The sequence below is a fragment of the Pelophylax lessonae genome (assembly GCF_965119305.1).
Source record: "Pelophylax lessonae genome assembly, chromosome: 7".
In the NCBI taxonomy this organism is placed as follows: domain Eukaryota; kingdom Metazoa; phylum Chordata; class Amphibia; order Anura; family Ranidae; genus Pelophylax; species Pelophylax lessonae.
The window spans coordinates 189,750,916-189,771,533 of NC_138774.1; the positions used below are offsets into that span (position 1 = coordinate 189,750,916).

Sequence of the window (20,618 nt, forward strand, 5' to 3'; positions counted from 1 at the left end):
TGAATTAAAACAAAAATAGGAGGCGTTTCAAGATAAACCTGAATTGAAAGAATATAATGAGTCTTTGACAAGAAGACTTGATAAGGTTGATAAGGAGACGCAAAAGAAAAAAGTAAAAAAATTCAATAGAGACTTAGAAGACTTTAGAAGTAATAAAATCTATAATTGGCAACATGTGGTGCTGATAAGTGACGCCAATAGGGATGTTGATACTGGGAATACTGTCACATGCAAAATAGGTGGACCTAGGACTCCAGTCCAGCCACAAGTAAGAGTAATAGAGGGATCGACACACCAAATAGTAATTATACTTCTGTAGCTTCAAACCATCAAAAGACTCCAAGGATTAGGAACCAAGGTCCAATGAGAGGGACTCAGGTATCTAATCAATATAGCCAATCAACAAGGGCTAGGGGAAACAGGGGGAATTTTAGGCCCCAGAATCAAGGTCGGCCAATGAACCCCCCCCCCCCCATCCTCACAACAGGGAATCTGAATATTCCCAATACCAATTAGAAGGATCTGATGACTGGAGGTATAGGGATATTCCCACCTACAACCAATATGGTCCACTAGAAGACTATGACGAGGATAGCTTCGATACACCCTCATCATATAGGCCCCCTTTTTTAGGAAGAGGAACGGGGAGAGGCAGAGGTCGCAATCATCCCCGGGTGTACAGACAACACGGAGAAAGAGAGGTGATGGGTTAAAACAGAAACCAAGGAGAGGATGCCGAGCAGGGAGAAAAATTCAACACAAAAAAACGCAGGCAAGAGTACTGAGTCAAGGTATCTTAAATTTAAGTAACGTTGAATTGAATAATAAGGAACTGCATATTCTGCACCAAGGGCTAAAATGTGCTCCTAAACGCCCTGTAAACAAATTCAACATAAGTACATCCATCAGTTGAATTTGAAGAAATATTATTTGAACAACCCTATCACATCCATTCGTAATTCAAATTCTGTCCCAAACACAATACATAGCGGCTTAAGGAATAAATCCCTATTCAATCCCCCTATGAGTAATAATCACCAGATTGAAACATTTAAACAGTTGGTGTAAAAAGATCTTGAAGGGTTACAACTGAAAATGAAAAACAACCATCAACATATAAATGAGGGCCTCAAGAGCCTAGAGGTTAAGAAAGAAATTATCATAAGACCCGTCGATAAAGGGGGAGGGGTAGTGATCCTTGACCGTGATTACTACCATAATCATTTGAAAAATATGTTGGAGGATACTTCCACTTATCAAAGATTAAGGAAGGATCCTACTGGTATGTTCAAAAAAGAGCTAAAAGCCCTTGTGGACTATGGTTATAAAATGCATGTGTTAAACAAAAAATAAATAAATATTTATTACCCAGTACCTGTAGAATTCCAATTATATACACTTTGCCGAAAATACATAAAGACGAAAAGAACCCACCCCCTAGACCCATCGTAAATGGGATAGGGTCGGTAAAAGCGAGGGTGTGTGAATACCTCAATAAATTCCTCCAACCTAGTGTTGTAGCAACAAAATCCTTTTTGAAAGATACAAAGGATATGTTAAATTCTCTAGAAACAATAAAAGTATCAGGACAGACTCCCATTTTCTTAGTAACAGCTGATGTGTCATCACTGTATACTATTATACAGCATGATGACACATTACTTGCCCTGAATTGGGCTTTAAGTAGAAGGGAGGATATCCCCATTCCAATAAAGTGTTTTTGTGCAGGGCCATGGATTTTTGCCTTGCGCGTAATTTCTTTTGATACCAAGGGGAATTCTTTAGTCAAATAAAAGGAGTTGCGATGGGAGCAAAGTTTGCTCCCAGCCTAGCAATTCTTTTCATGGCGGAATGGGAGGATAAATTTGTCTATGAAACACAAAAAACAGAATTATTATACTATAAAAGGTTCATAGACGATACCGTCTTTATATGACAAGGTTCTAAAGCAAGTCTAGAGGATTTCATGATCAAATTGAACAGCAATACGAGTGATATAATATTTGGACTTTAAGAGTCATGAAGATAGTATCCAATTTTTGGATGTGATAATTTTTAGGTTCAATGATGGTTTTGCGACCAGGGTATACTTCAAGCCTACTGATAGAAATAGTTATCTATCCATAAATAGCGGACACCATCCCGTATGGCTTAAAAATATACCTAGAGGCCAACTAATGCGAGTTTGAAGGAACTGTACTTTTGATAGTGACTATTTGGAACAATCTCGAGTGTTGAAGGACCGATTCCTACTAAAAGGGTATAAAGAACAGGTCATTGACCGTGAGATACAGAAGGTCCTCCAGATACCAAGAAGCCAGTGTCTAGAAAATAGGATGAGAGATTTTCGTTTCTATCTGACTTTTATAGCCAATACAGGGAGGTAGAAAGTGTCTTTCAGCAACACTGGCACATATTAGGCATGGATAGGGTCTTGGGACCCATCCTACCTCAAGTTCCATCTTTTATATACAGGAGAGCACCTAGCTTTGGTCAACGAGTAGTGAAAAAAATATTAGACCCTCCTTCGGCCACATTCTTTTCGGATAGAAAAGAATTTAAAGCCGGTGGGAAATGCAAAGCTTGTCAAAACGCTCCAAATAATGTAAAAAATAGATCATTGTTTTCATCATCTTATAATGGAAAAGTATTTAGCATTAAACAGTTCATTACATGTGACACCACACATGTGGTGTACGCCCTGACCTGTCCCTGTAATCGTATGTATATAGGACAGACGAAAAGAACTTTAAAAGTGAGAGTGGGCGAACATGTTCAGAACATAAAAAAAGGTTTTAGGTATCACAGCGTTTCAGAACACTTTAGGATGGCACACCAGAAGGACCCGAGGGGCCTACAATTTTGGGGTGTCGAGAGGGTCCCCCCAAATTGGAGGGAGTCCAATAGAGTGAGAGATATTTCTCAGTGTGAAACAAAGTGGATATATTTGCTAAATACTTTAGAACCAGTAGGTATGAACACAGAACTTGGTCTGAATTGTTTTATTAGTAATTATTAGAAACAATCAGACCAACCATTGTAGAACACTTCTTCTTCCGTTAAAAATATTTTATTGATTTTTACTTTATTTGTATTTTATATATACTTTTTTATGCACCTTTTGCATTGGGGTGCAATATTCCATCATCATATGTATTTAAGGTAGTGGTGGAGTTTCAGTAATGCCTTTATTTTATTTGTGCTTTTGGCATTTGTGGGGCACATGGCTTCGGAAAGGATTAATAGCACAGACGGACATGTGTGTAATACTGTCCGACACTCTTGCGGCATCCGGTGTTAATGAGCTCAGGTGAGGTTGCGTCCGGATTGGACGCTGTGAGTAGTGATAAGTCCGGCAGTCAGAACGTGTGGCCACCCCCTTCGACAAAGTCAGGAAGTGACAAAACGCATCAGTGGCGCGGCCACACGGCGTTCCTGGAGGATCGGTCAGGTGAGCAGAGTTGTCCCTCTGGTTCCAGTATCACAACGCTACGGCATCAGGACCGGAGTGAGCACCCCAATCCCCTCTTATTTTGCTAATATATGATTGATGCGCCTGACAAGTATTATACATGTACGTGCAATTCAGTGGATTTTATTGTAATAAAGTGGTTTTACGGTACTGCACTAGAGAGGCTCTTCTGTTCTGTTCTTTTTTTACATGCAATGAGCTGAAAAGAGGTTGCCCAACAACCAGGGATCTATGGTTGCTGATATCCTAATTGCCGTGGTGGAATATTTTTAGCGCTGCTAGCCCGACCCATGAGAGTGGAGGGCAATAAGTGGGGGTGAGTTGCTTATCTGAGGGGAGTGGATCACAGAGGTGGTGGATCTTCTGGGTGTTTCCTCATTCAGTAGTCACTGGAATCTCACTGGATCATCTAAATTATCACTACTATATATAATGTTTTGGACTTTAAAGTGGTTATGGACTATTTTTTGTTGATTCAGTCACGTTGATTTTATCTTCTCATACTTACCACTAATCACTATCAATTGTTGGATTATATATGCACTGTTTAAAAACACATATGTTATGACATTTTGGTTAATTTGATTTGTGCGTGGCTAGTGTTGCATTTCTCACTATTATTCAGGGATTAGGAATAGTTGGTATTTGCCCAGAAAAAAGAAGGGATTAAATTCCCCTGCAAAGAGAATCAAAGCCTTTTATTATTTTTAAATGTCCAAAGTTGGATAATGTTTACTTACCAGACACCAGATTTTTCACCTCCTTCTCTGAGAGATTTTTTTTAAAGTGTATGATCTATCTTTAGCATATGTAGCATGTGCACTGGAAAAGGTCAGAGGGGTCCTGATACCCTTCTGACACAATCTCCTTTTCTTCTGCTATCTGGAGATAGAGGGTCCCAGAGGGAGAAATTTAGTTTTACAGGGACAACTGTATGGCCATGGAGTGACCTTGATACTTACTATGCCCCTGATTTAAGACTTAATTATTTTACCATCTTTTCAAGGTCATTTCTCAACATAGGAAGGGGACACCTTTTTTGTTGGGGTACTCGTACATAGCTCTAAATTAAGCCCTCAACTGGCAATACCATCTGGGAGTAGGCCCAACTTCTAATTCCTTCCAAGAATCTTCAGACATCTGGTCTTGTGTATGTGTAGCAATATTTCCAGGCATTGGGCCTGATGTGGGTCTGCCATGGTTACCGTTAACACCAACAGCACATTTAAGCTGATTTCCCAAGTGTGAGATCTGAGACAATGAACAGTCCAGCATCTTTGGTTGTTTTTGTTTATTTTTTATGGGGATGGGAGAAGGGAATGAGTGGGATACTCCTCTGGCTCAACTAGGTACAGATTGGGACACTTGAAGAAAAATGCCTTTAAGTGCTGGCTTGACGCCGGCTGAATGCCGACCAACGCTTGCTGGTGCTTGTAAATACTGATTTTCTGTCAGAGAACTGAAGACTGACACTCTGGTTAGCTCAAAAGTCCTTTACACTGCTTGCTGACAGAAGGAGAGACAGCAGTCACCTCTCTCCTGGGACTCTGCTTCCCACCAAAGACCCTGCGTCATGTGCTCACCTCAAACTTATACCCCCTCCCAGAATGCTGTGTGGCATAATCTGCCCTCCTGGGATAGATACAAGCCTGGGTGTGCCATTGGCCGGGTTTCCTCCACTGTCCAATGAGAGTCCTCATTGGGACACAGTGGGGAGACTCCCCAGTCTCAACAGCCACACCTGGGAACCATGACAACCTAGCTGAACAAAACATGGTCCTGCTGATAAGCAGACAAGGGCCACTATATTTTACCTAGTACCTACCTTGGAGGGTGCTACATATGTTTTGCATGAACTGCACCCCATAACCAAGGATTTTACTTTCTACTGTAAAGTAGCTTTTGCAGAACTGATGTTTTTTTGCCAGTACAGTAACTACCCTTGGATAGATATATTGGACTATCTAATGGTCTAACGGTTTTTAGCTGGAGATTGAATGATTCCCCTCTCATGACACATGATAGTTCTCTCAAGCTTCAATCTCATATCCAAACCTATTTGTCAGATAATTTTGGCTTGGTATCTTCCCCAAGTACTCTGGGAGGCCCACAAGGCCACCATTTAGGGACAACTAATCTAAAAGGATTTGCTCAGAAAGCTTAGTGGAACAGAGGATTTAGGAACTGTCACACTTGTTAGCACCAGAGAAATATGTATGGAAATCTCAACATAGGCCCTCTAAAACGCATCTGTGTGAAACTTATGCCTGGTCTAGGCATAAATTGTATTCTTGTGCAAATAAATCTGGTCTCATGTTGCCCAAGAGGCTTAATGCCATTGGAGGCCCTCCTTCCCTATCCAACTGTAAACTAGAAATGGTGACCTTACTTTTAATCCCTCAAAAATTGTTTACATTTTTGCTGATTTACTCTCTTCCTTAAAAAGCAACTCTTTCCCCTTTTCTACTGACAGAGCCAAACAATTTTTTCCAACATATGTGGCTACCTGTTCTTTCTAATAATGTCCATGAGACCATCAATCAAGACATTTCAGAATCTGAGTTTTCCCTAGCTAATAAATCACCAAAACCATCAAAAACACTTTTGTCAGGTGGTTTCTCAGGTTTTTATTTTAAAAATATTCCTTGCTTTCAGTACCGCACTTGACTCTTCTCTTCAATGCTTCTTAAAAAAGGAGCCTGTCTCTACCTTTCCTGCTTACGGGTGCACATAGCTATGGTATAACTGTAATTCCCAAAGGTACATGACATCTTACCCAGAACAGTTATGTCTAATTTACTTACTGAATGTGGACCTAAAACTGTTAGGCAAAGTTCTTGGTTCCTGGATCAAAAAATATCTTTAATTATTTTGTCAAACTGGAACAGAGTTTCCTTTAAACCCTACAATACTTTCAAGTGCATTTACTTCTGCGTGACAACAACACACTATGTCTGACTCTGCAATTAATTGTTACAGGGAAAGTTTTCTGTTTCAATAAAGAGATAAGTCAAAGCCATCAAACAACAAACAGATCTGCTATGTCCCGGCATGAATACATATCAAAGATTCATCACCGCTTGTGTTTCATGAGCAAGAACTGCAATCATCCGCCAAGTATTCCCTGTCAGCTCGCATTGGCGTAAATATGCGACTTGTTTGGATCTGCTGCAGGTAGTGTGGGGGGAGGGGGGGGGGAGTTAACCCGATGTATGACAAAACAAAGCAGCTGCTTAGCACTTAGCTCTGCCACACAGAGTGTCCAGTAAAGAGGGTCAAATAAAATTGCTGCTAAGACTAACAAAAGCAGGCATGTCACCTGCATGCATTTGCAAACATATGTGGAAGACACATATCATCATCATTTCGCCTCTGCAGTGCGCTGGTACTCTAATTCATAAAAGTACGAGCACTAGGATGTACTTTCAATGGGTACTTTAGTAGGTAAATCCAACAAGAATCAGATGGCATCCTAGAATACATTTATGAAACAAAATCTGACTTTTAAAATCTAGATTCTGTCTTCAAAGTCAGAATCCTGTGTTTAAAAGTAACAATTCTGAGATTAAAATCAGAGTTTAGTGTTTAAAAATCATAAGTTAAAACTCTATGTTTGAAAGTTAGAATTCTGAGAAAACCTCAGAAATCTCACTTTATTATCTCCGAATTCATACACAATGATAATTCAGAAACTTATGAATAAAGTCAGAATTTTGAGATTGAAAGTTTCAAAGTCAGAATTCTGTAAATAAAATTCAGAACAGCAGTCTCCAAAGGATACATTCACCTTTTAACAAGAAATAATAATTGCACATTTTTTTGCAGGTAAAAAAATGTGCATTTATTATTTTTTTGGTTTAGGAGCCGTTAAAGCATTGCACGAGCGATCAGCAGATTGCTGAAGCCATGCAGGTCTCCAGCAGACTATCAGAGTAAGCTGTCTGCCCTGTACATCATACAGGCAGGCAGATTTGCACTGACAGGAAGAATCAATGAACTACCACAGCACTCAACAGGGCTGTGGTGGTTCATTGAGAACTACAAGCCGATAGCTGCAAAGGTTGTGGGTTCATTGATTCACAGGGATCTTTGAATCAGTGGCACAACAGCGTGGGTGGAACCCCGCAGGGCCATGCTCTCTATGAACTGTGGCCGAGCTATTTTCAAAAAGTAACAGCTAGTTTGGGGAACCTCTCCCCGTACTGCTGTCACAAAAAGAGAGAGCAGCAGGGAGTGACTGCAGCAGTAACATGTAACATGTTCCCAAAGGTGAACTTGTCCTGTAAGGTACGGATCCTATCAAGGCCACACATGTATCAATATGAAGCAATGAGGTGTGCTGCTAGCCCATTCAACCTAAATTATTGGGCTCCCTTACTGTAGAACACCTTAATATGTGAAAACACACATATGATATTGTCTGCACAAGTGTGAATGGACCCTTGGTCTTTCAAAAGCTTAAATTATGACATTTATTGTAGATACCCAATAAAGAGATGTTTTTATAATTATTTTTTCCTTTTTTACCTATGTCAAATATGGCAAGAAAGTTTAATTTAACTGCAAATTTTGTGTCCCTGGTTCACCTCCACGTAACCCTACACTTATAAAATGTCCCTTTCCCATTTCACAACATGTATTAATCTATATTCATGAGACTCTGAAAAATATATTATTATACGCACATGATGCCTCCAGGTGTCAGAGTGAATTATTCCTCCTAGACCAAAGTGTCTACATATCTAAATAGTGCTGCTTATTCCCAGAGGATAAAGTTACATGAGGGCGCATGTTCTCACACATTGTTCTTGTAGCTCTACTCCAATAGGAGCCACCTAGGGTCAACAGGTTCTCTCTCCCAACAGTGCAGAGGCAACCAGTCACATAGTAACAGTCCATTCATTCCAGCGCATTGAACAGTTTATGAGTTTGTCTTTTTTTGTATTTTATTGCTTGTAGGAAATGGGAAGGTTGTCCTCTGCACATTTCTGCAGAGGACAACTCTCTCTCTCTCAACAGTAGCGACACAGTCTTTTCACTCACAGCTGGGAACCGTGAGATAGGTTGAAGGACAGGTATAGCTGGACTGGAACATTCTAAAGGGTCACAGCTGGGGACTATGAAGTAAGTTGTAGAACAGTGATAAGAAAAAAGTGCGCTGAAAAAATTATAGTAAAGCTGCTACCATAGAAAATAAATTGTGTACTGTGTGATGGCTATCAGGTGCGCTAATCTATTGTTGACAAATATGTATAAATAATATATAGTGCAATCAACACAAATATTGATCAATAAATCTTAGGAGGACCAAATCCTCTAAATACAAAAACCAAGTGCTCAACAAGGTGAACAAAAATAAATTCAATGGTGGATCAAAACAATAAGTCCATAAATGAATATAATGTCCATATATATCCAACATGCATGTGATGTGTCTCCAAGGTGCAAAACTCAACACAATAGATGGGTGCAGCGAAGCCCTCCACCGTGAATGAATAAGCCCCTTACCAGATGGGATAATACAAGGGCGTGTGTATTATTAGATCCAATGGAAGTATGGCCCAAGGAAAGTAAGAAAAGGTCTTGGGATCTGTGTTGATCTGGTTGCTATGACGAATCGTCACACAGCACACACCGACCTCCCAGCCCGATCGCTGGACCCGCCTCGGGGCCGGGAGGTCGGTGTGTGTGCTGTGTGACGATTCGTTTTGATCCATCATTGAATTTTTTTTTGTTCCCCTTGTTGAGCACTTGGTTTTTGTATTTAGAGGATTTGGCCCTCCTAAGATTTATTGATCAATATTTGTGTCAATTGCACTATATATTTATACATATTTGTCAACAATAGATTAGCGCACCTGATACCCATCACAAAGTTGTAGAACAGGTATAGCTAAACTGAAACAGTCTATAGGTTCATGGCTGGGGACCATGAAATAGCTTCCAGCACAAGTATAATTACTTTATATTGGCTTTTGGAATTTACAAATACAGCAATTTAGAAATTTGATAAAAGGTGTAGTACCGTAAAGCACTTTTTTTATAGATAAGTGGTGCATTTTATATACAACTATATAGATCTAACCAAAATGAGGGACAAATTAGAAAGAAAGCGGGACGAAGGGGCTTTGTTCCGAATGAGGGACATTCCCTCTAAATCAGGGACATTTGGAAGTTATAACAGAAAGAAGGCTCTACCCAGAATCCTGGAAAAGAATTAGACCATAGGCGCAGCCTCTTGTAAAGTAATCTAGCATCCAGTTCCAGGGGCGCCAGCGACAAACAGCCACCTCCTCCTCTCAGCTCACTAATCCATTCCCTCAGGAGGGAGCAAGAAAATTTCCTCACGGCTTCAGGCTATTTAATGGCATCTCAGCCACCAGCTGGGCACCCCCCCCCCCCCGGGGATTGGCCAGTCCCTGCTCAATATTAAGGCTGGCATTTGAATTCTCCCTCCCTAAGCTCTAAAACTTGTTCTACAGGCAGGAGGAAACAGTCAAGTTCCCAGTCTGTGATGCCCTGAACAGAGCAGACTAAAACTGATCCCCTGTTTACACCAAGAGCAAAAACTAAATTTACCTAGAAGTCTCACTAGCAGAGTGATGCATTATTTTTATATACACATAGATAGCTACATATTAGTGGAGCTGGAGGAAAACATTATTTATCTGCCAATGAAATGGCGGGAAGACTTTTTTTAGTGTTAGACAAAAATATAGTTGGATTCATTTTCAGTTTTGCATGGAAAACAGTGAGATAGTACTTATAAAAATATAGAGGCTGCAGTTGCTGAACTCTATCTGAAATTGCTAGCTGCTTGGTTGTTTCTGTCTTCAGTACTTTCACTGACCTGGAACAAGCATGCTACCAATTAAGTTAGAGGATAGTCAGAACTCTTTATCTGCATGCTGGTTTTAGGTTACTGATACTGGAAGCATTGACACTGGAAGCATTGAAGGCTTTAAATCAAGATAACAGGCATAGAAATTTCATTTTTTATTAGGGGGAGCTGTACTTGGAACATAAGTGCAAGGTCTTGTGTTGACAAGCTTTGGGCTTGTGTTGACAGCATCAGTTTGACCATACCTCCCAACTTTTTGACATAGAAACAAGGGACACCTATTGCCAAAAGTATGTAGGCATAGGGCACACCCAATGCCATGCCCCCTTAAAGGAGAATTATACAAATTAGAAGGAAAGAGGGATGAGAGGGACTTTGTTCGAAATTAGGGACAGTTCCTCAAAATCAGGGACAGTTGGGAGCTATGGTTTGCCATCATATGTAAATGCTTCTGGAGATCATTCAGAATTTACTGACAGGCGCATTTGATCTGCAGTTGACCACTTTCTGAATTATCCAAAAAAATCTTAGTTTATCCCACAAATGCTTTTTTTTTACCACTATTCCTTAATATTGACTTTTTCCATTTTACAAATGGAACAGTTTAGAAATTGGATGAAACGTTTAGCACTGGGAAACACTTTTTGATAGATAAGTAGTGCATTTTATATGCAACTATATAGATCAGACCAAAATGAGGAACAAATGAGAAGGAAAGAGGGACAGAGGGACTTTGTTCGAAATCAGGGACAGTCCCTCAAGATCAGGGACAGTTGGAAGCTATGGTTTGACATAATTTTTAAATTCTTCTGAGATCATTCAGAATTTACTGACAGGTGCATTTGACCTGCAGTTGACCTGCTTCAAGTGGGTTTTGCATTCATATAGACATGTGGCATGCAGAATGGTAGTTTAGGAATTGTGTGCAATGTTAAACAAAGTCAGCAACCTATGGCAATAATACACAGAGAAACCATAGTCATATAGTCATAGTAGAAAATAACTGCTTCTAATAACGTGGATAAATGTGGGATTAATACACAAATACACAGGAACATTGTGGGATAAACAAATAATGCTGTCCCCAGCCCTGAATTACAGGAGACTAACAAAATAAAACATGTGTGTGGTTGTACTAGCTGTGTTAAAAAACTTTAAAAAATTAATCTCTACCTGGATTTCAGCTTTATTTTCAAGTTTTTGCACTTTTCACCTACAACAATTACGAATGGAATGCAAAAACTGTACTCACCATCTCTGTGCATTTATCTGTACAGTATCCAGTGAGTTGAAATGACTTTTGTCTTGGAGGGATAGCCATCACTGGTGTATACACCAAACCTAGCTCCATTATGCCAGCATCAAACTTTCGTAAAGATGGCGTATAATGCAGACGGATGCCTGAGGAGTCACGTAGACCTGAGGGAAGATAAGACCAAAATTGGATTTCAGGTGTTTATATACTAGTGATAGTTGGTATTAAAGACATCTTCTAGTCAAACATAATGTTTTGCATTTAAACTGAGAGTAAGCACAACTGGTTCTAACTAGTGTTGAGCGAACACGGACTGTATTATTCGTGTTCGTACCGAATAATTGGATTTTTTGTACCCGAACACGGACACGGACACTTTACTGTATGTTCGGGTAAAAATCCGTGTTCGGTCGTTTTATTTCCGGGTTTTACATGCTTTGGCGCTCTTTTCATGGCGGGCTTTCAACAGCCAATCAACAATCATTTAACTGGTGTGCCTTAAGCCATCCCAGCCATGCCTGCAAATGTCTCAGTAGCTGTGATTGGCCGTCTGAAGCATGTGACCAGGTCTTTATAAGTTCCAGGCAGCCGCAGCGTCTTCATTCTGCTGCTTAGATCAGGGACAGAGCACACATCAACGTGCTGGCTGCTGATTAGGGAAAGACAGGCAGGAAAAAAACATTTGTGTCCGGATAGAATTGAGGGACAGGTCGGAGTGTTTAGGCAGGGCGAGTTGTAGGCATTTTAGGGATAGAGTCTGCTGAATTATAGGGTCAGTGTCTTCTACAAAGTACAATCGATATTGCTGTGTGGGGGGTGGGGTGACTCTGCACTCAATCCTGATCTACGATCTCTTCTCAATCCTGTTAGGGAGAGGCTGCTGCTGCTGAATTTTAGGGAAACTGTGTTCTACAAACTACAATCGATATTGCTGTGTGGTGTGGGATAGGAGATAGGCAGGTGTCAGTGATCCACATCCATTTTTCTGTGTGTGAGCTGCAGTGAACACAATCTTTTTGGGCTGCAGTGAACACAATCTTTTTGGGGTGCAGTGAACAATGTCCTTTTTGGGGTGCAGTGAACAAAATCTTTTTGGGGTGCAGTGAACAAAATCCTTTTTGGGGTGCAGTGAACAACATCCTTTTTGGGGTGCAGTGAACACAATCTTTTTGGGGTGCAGTGAACAAAATCCTTTGTGGGGTGCAGTGAACACAATCTTTGTGGGGTGCAGTGAACACAATCTTTTTGGGGTGCAGTGAACAACATCCTTTTTGGGGTGCAGTGAACAAAATCCTTTTTGGGGTGCAGTGAACACAATCTTTTTGGGGTGCAGTGAACAAAATCCTTTGTGGGGTGCAGTGAACACAATCTTTGTGGGGTGCAGTGAACACAATCTTTTTGGGGTGCAGTGAACAAAATCCTTTTTGGGGTGCAGTGAACAACATCCTTTTTGGGGTGCAGTGAACAACATCCTTTTTGGGGTGCAGTGAACAAAATCCTTTTAGGGTGCAGTGAACACAATCTTTGTGGGGTGCAGTGAACAAAATCCTTTGTGGGGTGCAGTGAACACAATCTTTGTGGGGTGCAGTGAACACAATCTTTTTGGGGTGCAGTGAACAAAATCCTTTGTGGGGTGCAGTGAACACAATCTTTGGGGGGTACAGTGAACACAATCTTTTTGGGGTGCAGTGAACAAAATCCTTTGTGGGGTGCAGTGAACACAATCTTTGTGGGGTGCAGTGAACACAATCTTTTTGGGGTGCAGTGAACAAAATCCTTTTTTGGGGTGCAGTGAACAACATCCTTTTTGGGGTGCAGTGAACGCAATCTTTTTGGGGTGCAGTGAACAAAATCCTTTGTGGGGTGCAGTGAACACAATCTTTGTGGGGTACAGTGAACAGAATCTTTGTGGGGTGCAGTGAACACAATCTTTGGGGGGTACAGTGAACACAATCTTTTTGGGGTGCAGTGAACAAAATCCTTTGTGGGGTGCAGTGAACACAATCTTTGGGGGGAACAGTGAACACAATCTTTTTGGGGTGCAGTGAACAAAATCCTTTGTGGGGTGCAGTGAACACAATCTTTGTGGGGTGCAGTGAACACAATCTTTTTGGGGTGCAGTGAACAAAATCCTTTTTGGGGTGCAGTGAACAACATCCTTTTTGGGGTGCAGTGAACACAATCTTTTTGGGGTGCAGTGAACAAAATCCTTTGTGGGGTGCAGTGAACACAATCTTTGTGGGGTACAGGGAACAGAATCTTTGTGGGGTGCAGTGAACACAATCTTTGGGGGGTACAGTGAACACAATCTTTTTGGGGTGCAGTGAACAAAATCCTTTTAGGGTGCAGTGAACACAATCTTTGTGGGGTGCAGTGAACAAAATCCTTTTTGAGGTGCAGTGAACACAATCTTTGTGGGGTGCAGTGAACACAATCTTTGTGGGGTACAGTGAACACAATCTCATACTTCTGAACATTTGAGGGTGCTGCCTGTTCCATACTCCTCCTCATACTGCTCAACCATCCTTTTAGGGGTACAAACAATAGTAATTGGGGCCTAGTGTGGTGGTGTACGTGTGAGATACATACACTTTCTTTTTGATCATATTTTCTATTCCGCTATTCAATTAAATCCTTTGGGGATCAATTAAATTGCGTGATAGTCTGTGTCGGTACGTGTGAGATCCACCTTTCCAAGTTTTTGGGGTTCATCTCATACTTCTGAAGATTTGAGGGTGCTGCCTGTTCCATACTCCTCCTCCTACTGCTCAACCATCCTTTTAGGGGTACAAACAATAGTAATTGGGGCCTAGTGTGGTGGTGTACGTGTGAGATACATACACTTTCTTTTTGATCATATTTTCTATTCCGCTATTCAATTAAAACCTTTGGGGATCAATTAAATTGCGTGATAGTCTGTGTCGGTACGTGTGAGATCCACCTTTCCAAGTTTTTGGGGTTCATCTCATACTTCTGAAGATTTGAGGGTGCTGCCTGTTCCATACTCCTCCTCCTACTGCTCAACCATCCTTTTAGGGGTACAAACAATAGTAATTGGGGCCTAGTGTGGTGGTGTACGTGTGAGATACATACACTTTCTTTTTGATCATATTTTCTATTCCGCTATTCAATTAAATCCTTTGGGGATCAATTAAATTGCGTGATAGTCTGTGTCGGTACGTGTGAGATCCACCTTTCCAAGTTTTTGGGGTTCATCTCATACTTCTGAAGATTTGAGGGTGCTGCCTGTTCCATACTCCTCCTCCTACTGCTCAACCATCCTTTTAGGGGTACAAACAATAGTAATTGGGGCCTAGTGTGGTGGTGTACGTGTGAGATACATACACTTTCTTTTTGATCATATTTTCTATTCCGCTATTCAATTAAAACCTTTGGGGATCAATTAAATTGCGTGATAGTCTGTGTCGGTACGTGTGAGATCCACCTTTCCAAGTTTTTGGGGTTCATCTCATACTTCTGAAGATTTGAGGGTGCTGCCTGTTCCATACTCCTCCTCCTATTGCTCAACCATCCTTTTAGGGGTACAAACAATAGTAATTGGGGCCTAGTGTGGTGGTGTACGTGTGAGATACATACACTTTCTTTTTGATCATATTTTCTATTCCGCTATTCAATTAAAACCTTTGGGGATCAATTAATTTGCGTGATAGTCTGTGTCGGTACGTGTGAGATCCACCTTTCCAAGTTTTTGGGGTTCATCTCATACTTCTGAAGATTTGAGGGTGCTGCCTGTTCCATACTCCTCCTCCTACTCCTCAACCATCCTTTTAGGGGTACAAACAATAGTAATTGGGGCCTAGTGTGGTGGTGTACATGTGAGATACATACACTTTCTTTTTGATCATATTTTCTATTCCGCTATTCAATTAAAACCTTTGGGGATCAATTAAATTGCGTGATAGTCTGTGTCGGTACGTGTGAGATCCACCTTTCCAAGTTTTTGGGGTTCATCTCATACTTCTGAAGATTTGAGGGTGCTGCCTGTTCCATACTCCTCCTCCTACTGCTCAACCATCCTTTTAGGGGTACAAACAATAGTAATTGGGGCCTAGTGTGGTGGTGTACGTGTGAGATACATACACTTTCTTTTTGATCATATTTTCTATTCCGCTATTCAATTAAAACCTTTGGGGATCAATTAAATTGCGTGATAGTCTGTGTCGGTACGTGTGAGATCCACCTTTCCAAGTTTTTGGGGTTCATCTCATACTTCTGAAGATTTGAGGGTGCTGCCTGTTCCATACTCCTCCTCCTACTGCTCAACCATCCTTTTAGGGGTACAAACAATAGTAATTGGGGCCTAGTGTGGTGGTGTACGTGTGAGATACATACACTTTCTTTTTGATCATATTTCCTATTCCGCTATTCAATAAAAACCTTTGAGGATCAATTGAATTGCGGGATAGTCTGTGTCGGTACGTGTGAGATCCACCTTTCCAAGTTTTTGGGGTTCATCTCATACTTCTGAAGATTTGAGGGTGCTGCCTGTTCCATACTCCTCCTCCTACTGCTCAACCATCCTTTTAGGGGTACAAACAATAGTAATTGGGGCCTAGTGTGGTGGTGTATGTGTGAGATACATACACTTTCTTTTTGATCATATTTCCTATTCCGCTATTCAATAAAAACCTTTGAGGATCAATTGAATTGCGGGATAGTCTGTGTCGGTACGTGTGAGATCCACCTTTCCAAGTTTTTGAGGTTCATCTCATACTTCTGAAGATTTGAGGGTGCTGTCTGTTCCATACTCCTCCTACTCCTCATCCATCCTTTTAGGGGTAGAAACAATAGTAATTGGGGCCTAGTGTGGTTTTGTACGTGCGAGATACATACACTTTTTTGGATCATATTTCCTATTCCGCTATTCAATAAAAACCTTTCTAGGGCAAGATCTTAAATCACAGAAATATGAGGAGACCGTCAAATAAGGGCCGTGGCCTGGGTCGTGGTGCTGCTGGTAGAGCTCCTGTTGCAAGGAGAGGACGTGGTCGATCTGTGCCAGCTACACGCACAAGTGAAACACCTTCCTCAAGTGTGAGTAGGCGACAGAACCTGCATCAGTATTTGGTAGGGCATCATACGCCCCTAGAAGTGATGAGGCCAGAACAAGTGGAGGCGATAGTAGATTGGTTTGCTGCTGACAGTGCCTCCAGTTCCTTCACATTGTCTCCCACCCAGTCTACTGCAGAAAGGTCACAGTTGGCACCTGCAGCCGATGTCCAACCGTCTTTCACCTCACCCCCTTGCAAATCAGGCAAGCAGTCTGAGCCCCAAGCCATACAGCAGTCTCTTCTTCTTTTTGATGACTCTGTCAGCAGGGTTTCCCAGGGCCATCCACCTAGCCCTGCCCCAGAAGTGGAAGAGATTGAGTGCAGCGATGCCCAACCACTTATTTCTCAAGATGAGTACATGCAAGGATCATCGCAGCACGTCTCCGATGATGACGAAACGCAGGTGCCAACTGCTGCGGCGTTCAGCATTGTGGAGACCGACAAGGAGGGCAGGGGTGAAGACTGGGTGGAAGATGATGTGGAGGACGATGAGGTTCTCGACCCCACATGGAATGAAGGTCATGCAGGTGACCTGAGTATTTTGGAGGAAGAGGCGGTGGTCGCACAGAGCCACCAGCACAGCAGAAGAGGGAGCAGGGTGCAGAAGCGGAGCGGCTGTGCCCTAGACATTACGCCTGCTACTGCCCAACGCAGCAAGGGAACGAGCGCACCAAAGTCAGCTCAAAAGAGTTCTCTAGCGTGGAAGTTCTTTAGAAAATGTGCTGATGACAGGACACGAGTGGTTTGCACCCTGTGCAATCAGAGTCTGAAGCGAGGCATAAACCTTCTCAACCTGAGCACAACCTGCATGATCAGGCATCTAAGTGCAAAGCACGAGCTGCAGTGGAGTACACACCTTCAAAACCAAGAAACGTCTCTGGCTCATCCTGCTTCCTCTTCTGCTGCAGTCTCGGCCGCTCCAGCCACCTCTGTAGTCATACCGGCACCTGCCACCCCGCAAACAGACGATCTGTCAGCAACACTACCACCTGGGTCACCAACAACCTTCTCCACAATGTCCCGTGGAAGTGTTCAGCTTTCCATCTCCCAAACACTTGAGAGGAAGAGGAAGTACCCCCCTACCCACCCGCGATCCCTGGCCCTGAATGCCAGCATTTCACAATTATTGGCCTTTGAAATGCTGTCATTCCGTCTGGTGGAGACGCCCAGTTTTAAAAAGCTTATGTCGGTGGCTGTCCCACAGTACGTCGTGCCCAGCCGCCACTACTTTTCCAGGCAAGCCATCCCTTCCCTGCACAACCAAGTGGGGGAAAAAATCAGGTGTGCACTGCGCAACGCCATCTGTGCCAAGGTCCACCTAACTACCGATACGTGGACCAGTAAGCACGGTCAGGGGCGTTATATCTCCCTAACGGCACACTGGGTAAATGCAGTGGCGGATGGGCCTGAGGCGGATAGCAATTTGGCGCATGTCCTTCCACCACCGAGGATTGCAGGGCGCTTCAGTTTGCCATCCTACTCCGCTACCTCATCCTCTACCGCCTCCTCATCCGGACAGCGTAATACCTTCACCACCAACTTCAGCACGGCCAGGGCTAAACGACAGCAGGCAGTTTTACAACTTGCCTGTTTGGGGGACAAACCACACACCGCGCAGGAGTTGTGGAGGAGCATGGAACAGCAGACAAATGAGTGGTTGCTGCCAGCGAGCCTCAAGCCCGGCCTGGTGGTGTGCGATAATGGGCGAAATCTCATAGCAGCTCTGGGCCTAGCCGGTTTGACGCACATCCCTTGCCTGGCGCATGTGCTGAATTTGGTGGTGCAGAGGTTCCTTAAAAACTACCCCGATATGTCTGTGCGCACTTTCGGCGTTCTCACCCTGCTGCTGCTCGCCTGGCAGCGCTGCAGCGTAACTTCGGCCTTCCCGCTCACCGCCTCATATGTGACGTGCCCACAAGGTGGAACTCCACCTTGCACATGCTGCAAAGACTGTGCGAGCAGCAGCAGGCCATAGTGGAGTTTCAGCTGCAGCACGCACGCGTGAGTCGCTCTGCGGAACAGCACCACTTCACCACCAATAACTGGGCCTCCATGCGAGACCTGTGTGCCTTGTTACGCTGTTTTGAGTACTCCACCAACATGGCCAGTGGCAATGACGCCGTTCTCAGCTTAACTATCCCACTTCTATGCCTCCTTGAAAAAACAATTCGGGCGATGATGGAAGAGGATGTGGCACAGGATGAGGAGGAGGAGGAGGAGGATGAAGAGGTAATATTTCAAAGGCTTTCAGGGCAGTCATTCGCAAGGGGCTCCGAGGGTGGGTTCCTGCACACACAAATGCCAGGGACACAATTGTCCAGCAGGGGCACAGTTCTGGAGGATGAGGAGGAGGAGGAGCTGGAGGAGGAGATGGAACCATGTTCACAGCAGGGTGGCACCCAGGCCAGCTCATGGCCATCACTGGTGCGTGGCTGGGGGGATACAGAGGACACGGACGATACACCTCCCACAGAGGACAGCCTTTCGTCGCCTCTGGGCAGCCTGGCACACATGAGCGATTACATGCTGCAGTGTCTCCACAACGACCGCCGAGTTGCCCACATTCTAACTTGTGCTGATTACTGGGTGGCCACGCTGCTGGATCCCCGTTACAAGGACAACGTACCGTCCTTAATTCACTCACTGGAGCGTGATCGCAAGATGCGCGAGTACAAGCACACGCTGGTAGATGCGATGCTGCTGGCATTCCCATCTGACAGCGGGGCCACAGTGGAAGCACAAGGCAGAGGAGGAGGAGGAGGAGGAGGAGGAGGAGGAGGAGGTCGCCAACGCAACCAGGGCACCGCCAGCACCTCAGAAGGCAGGGTTAGCATGGCCGCAATGTGGAAAAGCTTTGTCAGCATGCCACAACAAACAGCAGAACCAGCAGCTCAGATGGAACGTCTTAGCAGGAGGCAGCATTTTACCAACATGGTGGAGCAGTATGTGTGCACACGCCTACATGTAGTGAATGAGGGGTCTGCCCCCTTCAACTTCTGGGTCTCCAAATTGGGCACATGGCCTGAGCTTGCCCTTTACGCCTTGGAGGTGCTGGCGTGCCCTGCAGCCAGTGTATTATCTGAACGGGTATTTAGCACGGCTGGGGGCGTTATAACAGACAAGCGCAGCCGCCTGTCCAGAGACAATGTGGACAAGCTCACGTTCATTAAAATGAACCAGGCATGGATCCCACGGGACTTTTCCGTACCTTGTGCAGAATAGCAATGGATACCGACCTTACCCACCCATTGTTCCATTTTTGCTCTTTCTCACTCTTTTGGGGTGTACCCTCATTTAAAATTTGTGAAAAGAAGCAGTGTTGGCTACCTCGTCCTCCTCCTCAGGGCCAGATTAACGTAGGGGCTATTGGAGCTGCAGCTCCAGGCCCCTACCTTTTATATAGGCCCCGGGTTGGCCATATTCACTGTGACCGCTCTTCTGTCACTTGTAAACACAGAAGTCTGGCTTCTATGCTCGCTTCCCCAGGCAGCACCCTCAGAACCTCCCCACACAGCGCGAAGGCCTGACAAGGAGGGACAGTTGCCGATGCATGGATGTGTTTATGGGCTTCAGAGACAGCATCCCATGTTGAATTAGGCATGCATGGCTGCACCCTTCCTCCTCTAGGTGCATGCCAAGGCACGGCCCTTAAGGCCCTTCAAAATCCTCAGCACCAAGACCATGATGCTCTTAATCCGGCCCTGGTCCTCCTCCACCGCCGCTTCCACCTACACCGCCCATAGGTGTGCGCAGCCTATTGCATTAGGGTGTGCACCCCAAAGTTGAAATACACATGCATGTGTTTGCCTACATGTACATGGCCCCGATACATTACTCTCCCTGCTGGCAAAGAGAAATAGAGCAGAGCAGGTCCGAGGGAGATCTTTCCCATCTCCTCACTGGCAAACAGAGCGATAATGCTATGTGCCCTAGGTGATTAGGGTGTGCCCAGGTACACCCGGCACACCCTGTGCGCAC

At 43.7% G+C, this 20,618-nt stretch overlaps 1 protein-coding gene across 1 annotated transcript in view; it reads right to left on the reverse strand.

The window, feature by feature from the left end:
- DBH (dopamine beta-hydroxylase) overlaps positions 1-20,618 on the reverse strand; it is a gene marked incomplete at its 5' end in the record, with an annotated part of 140,893 nt that overhangs the window by 86,900 nt on the left and 33,375 nt on the right. The window contains one exon of the mRNA XM_082263605.1: positions 11,566-11,732. Coding sequence (XP_082119731.1) covers positions 11,566-11,732 — 167 coding nt within the window. The remainder of the gene's footprint in view (positions 1-11,565; positions 11,733-20,618) is intronic.